This window comes from Megalops cyprinoides, chromosome 18 (assembly GCF_013368585.1).
Source record: "Megalops cyprinoides isolate fMegCyp1 chromosome 18, fMegCyp1.pri, whole genome shotgun sequence".
In the NCBI taxonomy this organism is placed as follows: Eukaryota; Metazoa; Chordata; class Actinopteri; order Elopiformes; family Megalopidae; genus Megalops; species Megalops cyprinoides.
Genome location: NC_050600.1, coordinates 3686997 through 3699592, shown reverse-complemented (window position 1 = coordinate 3699592; position 12596 = coordinate 3686997). Strand labels below are relative to the sequence as shown.

At 46.5% G+C, this 12596-nt stretch overlaps 1 protein-coding gene across 2 annotated transcripts; it reads left to right on the top strand.

Annotated features, from left to right (window-relative positions):
* The first annotated feature begins 3420 nt into the window (after positions 1–3420).
* On the top strand, positions 3421–11771 carry tkfc (triokinase/FMN cyclase). 2 transcript variants are annotated; one of them, XM_036551371.1, is made up of 16 exons: positions 3421–3488; positions 4547–4736; positions 5560–5852; positions 6186–6264; positions 6350–6439; positions 7082–7116; positions 7220–7304; positions 7660–7749; positions 8085–8201; positions 8398–8517; positions 9023–9160; positions 9961–10067; positions 10497–10600; positions 10814–10847; positions 10958–11050; positions 11204–11771. In XM_036551371.1, exons 1-16 carry the CDS (start codon positions 3483–3485, stop codon positions 11360–11362), a joined length of 1740 nt encoding a protein of 579 aa, XP_036407264.1. In that variant the 5' UTR covers positions 3421–3482; the 3' UTR covers positions 11363–11771. The 2 variants fall into 2 exon arrangements, with proteins under 2 accessions (XP_036407264.1, XP_036407263.1); XM_036551370.1 differs by having other exon boundaries at positions 5524–5852.
* The last annotated feature ends 825 nt before the right edge of the window (positions 11772–12596 follow it).

Below are 12596 nucleotides of genomic sequence, written 5' to 3'. Positions count from 1 at the left end.
TTTTTTGTGAGGAAAAGAGACAGCGCCATGGTGTCTGAACAGAGCTTCCTCCAGGTGTAGAGTCACCTCAGGACACCAGTGAAAAGTTCAGCTGCGTCCTTTTACACCTGTAGCTGATTTGTATAAGCCCAACTCAGCCCCACAAACTAACCCCACAAAACCTGACTCCATTGGGACAGCCACATTAACCTCATTCTGAGATGCTCTAATAGACTTGCAGGTAAATATCACACACCTGTCTCAATGGCATGCACAGCACTTTAAAAACGTGTATTACTGTCAGTCCATTTGACAACATTGCCAGCTAAGCACAATCTTAATAACACAATAGAGAAGGTTCAGTAGATTGCTGATGACACACACTGTTGTCAGAGCTGGTGGTATGGCAGAAAGTAGCATCCCAACCCAATCCAACCATGAAAATCACAGCGCCAATATAAAGCAGACAGCAGACCAATGTTAATGCTGCTTTAAAAATCTATGATCTATGATGAGTTTCCAGGCATCACACCAAAAAAAGCTGTTCCAGGTAAACACCTACAAAGTAGGTAAGAGAATAGGCTAGGGCAAAGCAATGGGAAGTTGAACATCTGGTGTATTTATCTAACATCTAAACCGCTTTGTATGGGGGAATCCATATGATTTGAAACATGCGTGACACCCAATGTCTCTTTTTTGTACACCTATAGGTTGTATATGTATTAGAAAATTAATTTGGGCCCCTAACTAAGCCTCTAAACCCCAGTTTGAACACTTAACTGGACAGTATACAATATAACTTTTCTATGGCTAACAAACTAGTATGGAGATGAATTCTTCATATTCATTTCAACACATATTGTAGTTTGTTCTGGCTGAAAATTTGCTGGTCTGCTGTGTCTGTCTATTAAGGAAAATACCTGATAGACACAACAATGCATCAAGTTTACACTCATCAGTTTACACTTTGTATAACCCTGAAATACCCATCTGTCTGCATGTGATATCTTGTGCTCCGAATATATACAGTGTTTCATGACAAAATGTGTGAAGCCAGAGCAACTGTTACATGAATACCACAGGGCTTAAAGCAACAAAATTTTCTGAGCCTGAAATAGGACGCACATAAATTTAGCGTTACCACAACAGCTTTAATTCATAATTGTAAAACAAAAAAATAAATAAATACAATAATTAATATAATTTTGTATTACAGTGCTCAAGTTAAAGGCGCTTCCCTTTTTCTTAAATGCTTTTAAAAATGAAAAGAGCAACTTCAATAAACGTTTGTCGAGTAGCAAGATGCTGTGTTACAACTTTGTCCAAGTCATTATCATAGTCGGACCAAGACATTGAGGAGTCTTGGATGGATGAAGCGGCAGCAGCTGCAGTGGCCACAGCTCCCGGCAACGCTGACGCATGACGAAGAGCGGGAACAGCTGCTTTGTGTGAGGGATCTGTATCATGCCGAGACAATGCATTTTGCCGCTTGTCCCATACTGTATTTTTTCGAACGCACGGTGCAACAGCAGGTCCCGGGCTCCTTTAATTGGTGACAACATAAGCCGAACGTTTGTCCGCCATTACCGTTTTCATCTAACCAAGCCTATCGCCATTTATTTTTCACCTCCCGTTCGCTTGTGTCTGCACCAACCTTCACAAGTATCGTTTCCATGCTCCACCTATTTCAATGCATGTTAGCCTATCGTGCGGTAATCAACTTATACAGTCCCTGCGAATACTTCCTGGCACCACCTCACAGAAAGCTGAATCTAGTTGCCGATTGGATAAGAGCGCTGCTCTCGTGCCAGTACGTCGCCTAAACGGGCTGCTATTGGTTCAAACTCATCCGAAAAAATGGATGTTTTTAATAAAATTGCGTTCCGGTCTGGTAATATCAGGGCCAGTATACGCTAGTAATAATTCACTGATCTGAAATCTCCGCATACCTGATTTCGGGCGTGGGGCTGGAGATCTTTAACCCGTGAAATCACTGCCTACTCTCAGACAAACTTACTAACCTCGTGTAGTTCTGGTCATCTGATAATCAGACTCCTGGTCATACACCACTGCTGGGAGCGGCTGTGCTCTGTCCTCTGTCCTTTTCCTAGTAGATAAAATACATCCATTTAGCATTACTGAAACACACCTACAACTACTGGGTTGTTTCATGTACTAAAAAATGGATTTCAACTTTGTCCAAAATCTTACATCTAAAATATCTTAAAATTTGTCAGTTTAGGCTTAAAAATTGCCCTAATTGGCAGCTTTGCTGACAGAAATGACTAGTTTTTTTTTTTTTTTCATTTAAATTTTTTAACAATATTTCAACAAAAACCCTTCAATATGATATCTGAAAAGAGTCATGGCATTCATAAAACCTTATGTATCCCATGTGAGAAATTCTTGTAACTCCCTTGAGTTTGTAATTCCATTTGAATTGGACTGCACTTCACCCCATCGATATACAAACACTGAGATTGAAGTACATCTCTAGGCCATGTCATCAAGCCAGAAAAAAGTCTTTGCCAGCTACACATTTATTTAAAAAAAAAATTCTGTACACCTTACCACATCATTAATCGATTAGAAGAAGAGTACCGTGTTACTTGCTTTGCATTGCAATTAAACTGGTAGCAATTTAGCTCGCTAATACGGTTTTATTTATTGGCTGTCTAGCTATACCTTAGCTGCGTTCAACTTGGTTCAGGCGTTCAAGCGTCAAGCTAATCATCTCAGTAGGACTTTACAGAATAAACAGTAGGTAATATTCGCTAGTTGGCTAGCTAGCACAGGTAGCTAGTTAGCTAGCTAGCGCAACTGGCGAGCTACTAGTGAGGGAGGAATTGACATTAGTTACCTAAGAAAGTAACATTCTACTATTTTCATATATATATATATATGGAAATATTACACTTGACTTGTATACAGCCATGCAGCCAAATAACTAAAATACTCTCGTCGGACAGCGAGCGACCTTACCATACACCTTGGAGCCGGGAGCCGTTAGACATTTGTCTCCCTCACATTTGCCGCCAAAATGTCATCAATATATACTGATTACGTCACCTCAGACAAATCTGCATATGCATACACGCGCACGCATGATAGCACCTGTCAACTTGGCCGTACTTTCCCAGTGTAATGCAACTAAATTTAATGTATAAAACTGATCATTTATTACTTATTTTGAATTAATTAATTGTCCCAAGGATACTTTTTCAATAATATCTTTTTAGACAACACGATTAACGCAGGTTTTTTCGCATTCTTGTACTTATTTGGAAAGATAATTAGGACGGAAATACCAAGCTGAATTTATCAGTTTTGTCGAAAATGGTATCAGATGCGCTGTTATGGTGCACGGGAAATTGCCATGGTGCGGCGCATCGTCGCAACCTGTGCAGTAGCAGTCATCTTCCGGTTCCGTTCCGGTTCAGGAGAGATTGTGACGCTTCGCGCATTGTAGTGGAGGGGCGGTGACCAACAGCCATCAGACGGACATGGAGGTATGGTTCACATCGTTCAATACAAAACTTGTGAATACATAACTCTCATGGCGTGACATTATCATTTGCGATGTGGTTTCGGTTCCCTTTAAAGAGTTCGTGCTTTCCCTTTCCTTTCGGGTCTTTAGATTTTGAATTCCAGTGCTATGTAGCAAGCTAAAGGACGAGCTCACTTAACGGTTTTACCGATTAGCAAGCGATTCTAGCGAGCTAATTATTGCCAACCTGTCATGTTCATAGTTCAAGAGGTAGCTGGCAAGATATCTTGGTGTTAACTACAGTGTATTGCCGAAAAACAAATAAACTGAGCGGTTATGCATTTACTTGAATACGTGATTGTTGTTCATGTGTATACGTAGCTTTGGATTAAAACGTTATGGTACTAACGAGGGCTGAAGCTACGAGCTCACTATGCAGTATAACTTGCTAAGTAAACGGACAGCGGGCTGTTGTTCTGTACTTCGAACCCATGTTATGCTACGTACAGAAGAGCACGTGCATGCGTGCGTGTGCAGCGCTGCCAGCTTTGTAATGCCCGGCTCCAAATCTATATCACTGTGCCAAAAAGTGACATTTACCTTAAGTAACTCAGTGTCTTCGCTGTCTGGGTAATGTTACCATTTCACAGTGCCCATGAATATGTACGTGCAACGTGACTACTCCCAATAAAATGTGTCTTGTGGTGGGAAAAGTTGCAACCATTTGCTCGAAGATTTGTCAGCATTATTTTAGATTGTTGAACTATTTGTGTAACCCTAAATGTATGCAGTGGGTGTGGATGTGTGCATACACTGGTGCGCCTGTGTGGCATAGTTGTTAAGGAGCAGGACTTGTAACAAAAAGGTTGTTGGTTTGATTCTCCGCTGGGGCACTGCTGTTGCCCTCAGTAAATATCCATCCAGCTCTATAAATGGATAACATTGTAAAAAAAAAAAACATGGCCAATGTGTCACTCTGGAAAGAGCGTCTGCTAAATGCTAGTCATGTAATGTAATATAATGCATGCAGATAGAGCATCCTTAGATCATGTGCACAGTACTGTTTCTGTTGCCCTGCAGGTGCAGAGGAAGCTGTTGAACTCCCCGGAGTGTTGTGTGGACGAGGCGCTGTCGGGGATCGTCAGCTGCAACGGAGGGCTGGTTCTGCTCCGGGGCCACAGGGTCGTGCTGCGCTCGGACCTCGGGGCCCTAAAGGGCCATGTAGCCCTGCTGTCGGGAGGAGGGTCTGGACACGAGCCCGCCCATGCAGGTGAAACAGCAACGCACAAGCACACGTGCACATAAATCAAATGCACACACACACACACTCTCTCACACACACACACACTCTGATTAAAGATACACACAGTCACACGCACAAATAAAACGGAGATAGACAAATGCACAAACATGCACATAAAGGATAAACACACATATACAGTAACATGTGGAACATGGAGGGGAGAGCCGAGGCGCTCAGCCTTAATGTGAAGATGATGCAAACGACAGTGTTCAACAGCTTAATGCGCAGGCTGGCATTCACATGCCACCAGAGAATGACCTGAATGCCAATGTGTGTGTGCGTGCGTGCATGCATGAATGAATGCATATGTACAGTCCACATACAAACACACACACACACACACTTGATATTATACAGTGTTTTACTGGAGAGGGTGTCAGAGGCTCTTTAGTGGCTCCCATCCAGGACTCACACTTCAGGCAGGGGTATGTCCTGTTCTCTCTCAGTTCATGTTGATTAGGGGGGTGTGTCCTGTTCTGTTACGTGAGCAAGGGGTGTGTCCTGTTCTCAGATCCTGTGGGAAGTGTCTTGGTCTCAGGTTACGTGGGCGGGGCTGTGTGTGTCCTGCTCTCAGGTTACATGGGCGGGGTTGTGTGTGTCCTGCTCTCAGGTTACGTGGGCGAGGCTGTGTGTGTCCTGCTCTCAGGTTACGTGGGCGGGGCTGTGTGTTTCCTACTGTCAGGTTGCGTGGGCGGTGCTGTGTGTGTCCTACTCTCAGGTTACGTGGGCGGGGCTGTGTGTTTCCTGCTCTCAGGTTACATGGGCGGGGCTCTGTGTTTCCTGCTCTCAGGTTACGTGGGCGCGGGGATGCTGTCGGGCGCTGTGGCGGGGGGTGTGTTCGCGTCCCCTCCCCCGGGCAGCGTGCTGGCAGGCATCCTCACTCTGTGGCAGGCGGGAGTCTCCGGGGTGCTGCTCATCGTGAAGAACTACACCGGGGACCGCCTGAACTTCGGGCTGGCGCTGGAGCAGGCACGCGCCCGGGGCGTGCGCATCGCCATGGTGATCGTCGCGGATGACTGCGCCTTCACCCACCTCAGCAAGGCTGGGAGGCGGGGCCTTTGTGGCACCGTGCTGGTTCACAAGGTACGGCAGCAGAGAGTGGGTTTCACAGGTCAGGGCCTCAGGTCAGTCTGAGATCACGCTCCTAGCCTGCTGTGATTTTAGCTTAAAAGCCCAGGTAGTCATGGCTGCCTTTGAAGATATCATTCAGGGTGCGAAGTGGCATTTCACATCTTGGAAGCTTGTAGCTCATTGGAAAGCCAAATAAAAGCTTTTGCCAATCTACAAATCACAGATCAAGACTTCCATGATCAAACTGTTGGATCTTTACTTTTTTTTGGGTTAGTTGCAATGTGCATGTGTTTGTGATTCTAGTGAGAGAGCCTTTTTTAATCAGTGACTCTTTTCTTTCCATAGCTGGCTGGGGCCATGGCTGAAAGGGGTTGTTCTTTGGATGAGATTGTCGCCAAGGTGACAGAAGCAACTAAAGGCATTGGTGAGACTGATGGAGATGTATGTAGTGATAGTATGGTAAAGCCGTTTTAGTAATTTGAATCTGAATTGTTACTGTTGGTTTCCAGGGACTCTGGGTGTCAGTCTGTCTCCCTGCAGTGTCCCTGGCTGCCTGCCTACCTTCCAGCTACCCCCTGGAGAGATGGAGATGGGCCTGGGTGAGCAAGCCTGTCAATAAGGGCGGGAGGGAGTTGGTCAGTGAAGGAGTGAATTAGTGAGTGAGTCAGTCAGCGATTGAGGGAATGAATCTGTGAGTGTGTTAATGAAAAGAGAGGGGGGAAGCGAGTCAGTGAATGAGGAAGTGAGTCGTTGAAGGAGTGAATCAGTGAGTGAGTCAGTCAGTGACTGAGGGTGTGAATCAGTGAGTATGTGAATGAAAAAGAGAGTGAGTGAGTGGGTCAGAGGAAGAGTGAGGGAGTGAGGCAATCCGTCAGCAAGGGAGTAGGTAAGTGAGTCAGTAAGTTAATAAAGGGAAGGAGTGACTGAGCTTTGAAAGAGTAATGGAGTTGGTATGTGATGGAGTGAGTGAGTTAGTGAGGGGGTGAGTTAATGGGTGAGTGCAAGGATCTACAGGTGAGCAAGATGGTGATTAGATGGCTGAGTGAGCGGATGGGTGAATGGGTTAGGTACACAAACGTATAAATCACCAAGGTGTTGGTAATGCAGTCAGTCATGTCTGGAATTCACTGCTGTCTTCTATGATAGATTGTGACACAGTGGGCTGAATGCTTCTGACATTTGTTGAGAGCAGCTACTCCACAGTCTCTAAGATTCTCGATCTGTCAATCTCTTCCACACAGGAATCCATGGAGAGCCGGGCATTAAGAGGTCAAAGGTCAGCGTACAAGGTTATTGTGTCATGTTTTACTCTTGTACTGACAGGTTGAGGTTTATAGCAGTGTGAAACTGATATTTGTATTAATTGATTTCTACTGTAGGTGGCCTCTGCAGATGAGGTGGTGAAGTCCATGATTGATCACATGACTGACCCCTCCAGCCAATCACATCTTTCGCTGAAATCGGGTAGGTCATGTGTGATAAAGTGCTGAGTATGTGGAACAGATAGTTAATTCTGCACTTAAGAGGTCAAGCCTGCTCTACGTTACAGCTCGATAGGGTTTTGTGTGATGTCTTATCACAGTACAGTATGTTACACAGTGATTTTGTGTTATGATATAAAGTTTTGTGGCAGTGTGATGATGGTGTGTCAGCATAATGCTGTGTTGCAGTATGTTGTTGCGTTTCAGTAGATATTGCATTACGTTTTGATGCTGTGTTATAGTGTAATGTAAAGTGTGATGTTGTATTGCAGTGTGATTTGTTACACTGTGATGCATTTCAATATGATGTTGTGTTTAAGTGCGTTGTTGTGTTACAGGGGACAGTGTGGTGCTCTGTGTGAATAACCTGGGTGCCCTGTCCTGCCTGGAGATGGCTGTGGTCAGCAGGGCTGCCATCAGCTGCCTAGGTGAGAGTGCCCCCCAAGCGTACTGCAGTGGTTCACTCGTTATTATTATTATCATAGTATTACACTCCTGCGTTTCACACATTTCTGGTATGTCTGACTGCACCTGTGTTCCTCCTTAATGGAGTGTACTCATGTATAAATCCCCAGAGAGCCAGCATGGTTCAGGTTTGGTCAGCTGTATCAGAGGCCCTGGTAGGTGGGTGAGGAGACAGACTGGCTGTCAGCAGCAGTGTGGCTGTGTATTTAAAGATGAAGCCCAGCGCTGTTTACGAGCTCACGCCCGAGAGAGGGAGTGACAGCGGTGTCTGTGGTGTGTGCGGTTGCCGTGGTTGCAGAGGCCCGAGGCGTGCAGGTGGCGAGGGTGATGTCCGGCTCCTTCATGACCTCGCTGGAGATGGCTGGCATGTCTCTGACGCTCATGCGCACGGACAAGGAGACGCTGGTGCTTTTCGGTGGGTCCTGTCACTTCCTCACACGCGGCACACCCCCCCCAGCCCCCCAGATTCAAATTCACAGGGTCATTTTTCAAACTGTTAATTTGTGTTTTCAAAGATCACATGACACCAGCAGATCTGCTCATCGGCCATGTGGGTAGACCCTCTCTTTCACTCTCTTTCCCACTCTGTCTTCCTCTCTCTCTCTCTGTAGATGCTAAAACCACAGCCCCTGCCTGGCCTAACCTCAGCACGGCTGTGCTGAGTGGGCGAAACTGCAGCGTAGCACCGCCCGAGAGCGCCTCGGCGTCGGAGGAAGCCGCAGACCAGGAAGGTAGAGCTGCATCGGCTGCGCCCAGCTCACACACTTTGTCAGCGCAGCTCCGGAGTATGACACTATTGAGGATCTTTGATCTCTGCTCTCCCTACCAGCACTGAAAGGCCAAAAGTTTAATTCCAAAAAGCAGTGAGCGGAAGAGTGTGATTGGCTGAATCAACGCTGCAAATAACACACGGAGCAGGCGGCTAGCTTTGGTGTTTTTTTTTTGATAGGCAGTCTGAGAGCTGCAAATAAAAGAGCAATCAAGTGATACAGTCTGATAATTTAATAGTCCAACCATAATCATGGTTCAGCCTCTGTGGGTTGACATGTGGGTGGGTGTTAATACAGCAGATGTTATCACACTGTGATAATCACAGTGAGCTTTTAGCTGGAGGAGGCAGCTGAATAAGATCGCTGTGGGTTGATACTGCAAGTGGGTGGTGGTTGTTGTCGAAGGAGGTCGGCAGAGAGGATCACTGTGGGTTGTTGTCTTGGTGACGACTCTTCTTGCTGGCAGGTCCCCTCAGTGATGTGATGCGGAAGGTTCTGGAGGAGATATGTGCCAGCCTGCTGAAGCAGCAGGAGGAACTAAACGCTCTGGACCGAGCAGCCGGGGATGGGGATTGTGGGAACACACATGCACTGGCTGCTCATGGTGAGTGACAGGTACATGCACCTGCATGCAGACACACGCATACACACACACACACACACACACGCGCACAGATACACACACGCGCACACACACAGACACACACGCACAGATACACACACACACACGCACACACACACACGTGCACACACACACGCACAGATACACACACACGCGCACACACACACACGCACAGATACACACACACGTGCACACACACACGCACAGATACACAGATACTCTGACTGGTACACACACACAGATACACACACACACACACGCGCGCGCGCGCACACACATAAACACACACACGCACACACACTCTGACTGATACACCCATACATGCACAGATACACACAGACGCACTCACACAGACAGGAGTGCAGAAGCACATATACACGTACAAACATATGCAAAATATGCAACACATGCAAAATATACACTGGCACAGACACAAAAACTAACACAGCGTTTCTCAAACCTCTCCTGGAGGGCCACTTGTCCTGCATGTTTTAGATCTCTCCCTGCTCCAACACAGCTGAATCAAATGATCAACTCGTTACAAACTCCTGAAGCTGCTTAATAACAAACTGATCATTTGAATCAGCTGTGCTGGAGCAGGGAGAGATCTAAAACATGCAGGACACGTGGTCCTCCAGGAGAGGTCTGAGAAACGCTGATCTAACTAAAGTGAACAACACCATGTGTACATATATATATGTATATATGTATGCACAAAATTACATTCCATGACATGACCTTTTATCGACTGACCACTGATAAGTGTACCTTTCTCTTCACAGCCATTCAGGAGTGGCTGAATAGTCATGTGGTCCCTGGTTGTCCAGGGCAATTGCTGTCTTCTCTCGCAGTATTGGTGCAGGAGCGCATGGGCGGGTCTTCAGGGGCGGTCAGTTCCATACTTGTGAAGGAGAGCCTCTTTTTTAGCCTCTTTTGGGTTGTTCTGATTGGCTTATGTGTCTGACAGTGTGTTGACTCTGGGTTTAGCTTGAGCTGTGAGCTGTAGTGAATAGAAAGCCTTTGCAAGTTTGACTTCATTGCCTCTGCTTTAGCATAACAGATATCCGCAGTGTTGCAGCAAGCACTGAAGACTCATTTAGCTGCATGGCAGTTTCTGTCATTTACCAAAATCTTCATTTCATTATTAAATTAATTGTTAATTTATTAATAATTAATTAATAAGTGATAATGATGTTAAAAATGAAATGGATACCATCAGTCTGCTCTGGAATGACAAAATATCAGTCGGCAGCGTTTCTTCGTGAAATCTTTCACATCTGCCTCATGGTAACCTTTCGCCCCCCCGCCCCCCCCACAGCTCTACAGTCTCTTCCTGACTGCCGCTGCACTTCCTCTGAGGGGATACAGTCACCCTGCAGCCTGGGCTGAAGCAGTGCATGCTGGGACAGAGGCCATGCGCAGGTGAGGGCGTGTGGAATGCACAGCTGCATGTTCGGCAGCAGTGCCCCCCTCCCCGCTGTGACTCTGACACACCGACTGCGCTGTGTTCGAAGAGGCAGCCGAGGGCAGGAGACGTCACTGCGCTGAAGGAGAGGTTTTATCGTGCGCTGTGTCGATAGGTGCAAATCTTGGAGCTGCTGCGCCTGTGTTTACCTGGCCTTTGTTTCTCTGCAGGTATGGAGGTGCGGAGCCTGGTGACAGGACCATGGTAGGACTGTCCGCAGTTCCCGCTCTCTGTCCTCCCTCTGCTCTGTGTCTCTGTCCCCATATGATGGTCTGTGATCTGTGTCCCTGCTTTCTCCAATCTAAACTTCACAGCTCGATGCCCTGTGTCCAGCAGTGGAGGAACTGAAGAGGCTCTCGTCAGCGCCCTCTGGTGGAACGATGGCAGTGCTTCAGAAAGCCGTGGAGGTACAGCGTGTTTATTTCAACTGCGGTCAATCAATGGATCGCCAGGCATTATCCAACATTTATCAAGAGGCATGTGCTGTCAGTGTAGGCCTTTACTTTGGCCACTTTGCAGCTGGTCCACCCTCTGTCTCTTTTCCCATCTGTCCTTCACAGAAAGCGGAGCAAGGGGCGGAGTCCACGCGTGACCTCACAGCAAAGGCGGGAAGGGCCAGCTACATTGCAGCTGAACGCGTGACTCTGCCTGACCCTGGCGCCGTGGCGGTAGCCACAATGCTGAGGTCGGTGTATGTGGCCCTTGGAGGCAGCAAGTAATGACACAGGTGATGTCAGCATTGGAGCTCACCCCAGCCAATGGGAGCCCTCGCACTACAGTAATAGGGGTGTGCCTTTGGACAGGATACTGTTGTATCCTTGGACAAGCTCCTTAAATGAAATGCCGCAGTTAAAAAAATCATGCGTATGAACTGATTAAGTTTAGGATACGTAGTGAGTTACACCCGAGGTGAGACATGAACAAAGAAATTAATAATGTGATGTCATGCAATGATGTCATGATGTGAAGCGTGTTAACATGCTGAAAGGGAACCATGCTAGCTGTGAAAGCAGTCCCCATATATTCTAACACTAGCAGTAGCTAACTACTGGACTAACATGTACTTCATGCACCTGAAACTGTGAAAATTAACATGTAATTTTTTTTTAAACTAATAAATGAATTTCACTGCCAGTTATAGCTGGTCTATGTCTTTATTTGTACCTCTGACTTTTAAATCAAGCCCCGGAAACAGGCTTCACAGGAAGTGGAAAGGTCCACTGTGACACACATGTTCCGAAGACACAACTGTGTGTAAAGTTAGGACTTTGTCTGTGAAGTCACTCACGCAAAGCCCTTTATTAGCTGAAATGCACTCTGTTCGGTGGCAAGAAGTGTTTTTGGTCTGATATCAAAGCCTAGTTTTGGACACAGGCGTTTACTCATTACATTACATTATTGTCACTTAGCAGATGTTCTTATCTACAGTGACTTACACAGGTTATAGTTTTGCATGTTATTCTTTTATACAGCTGGATGTTGAAGGCAATTTTGGATTAACCCTGCCTAAGGGTACAACAGCACTGCTGGGGATCCAACCGGCAACCTTTCGGTTACGAGCCCTGCTCATTATCACACCACACTGCTGCCCACAGCGCTTCACCAACAAAGCTGTGCTGATGGTGATCGGCTGCTGTCCTCAAATGCCCAAAGAGACTTGTATGACACATCTCCAAGGTGACCTGTGTTTACACATTTTGTTTTTCTTTATTTATAGTTTTCCGTAGGTGTGGCTTTGTGCCGCTTGTAACAGACATATGCGTTTGGAGAGGAGGCCGCCCTCCTGTCTGCTGCTCATGTCTGGATCCTGCAGCTGCTCTGAGTGGGGATTTCTCTGCAAATGACATTTTCCTCCCTCGCTCATTCTTCACAGACTGATCAAAAGATACTCTTCTTAAGTCAGCAGAATAAGCCCCGATGCTTATGCCCCCCAGGGAACTTTGGAGGAGTCCC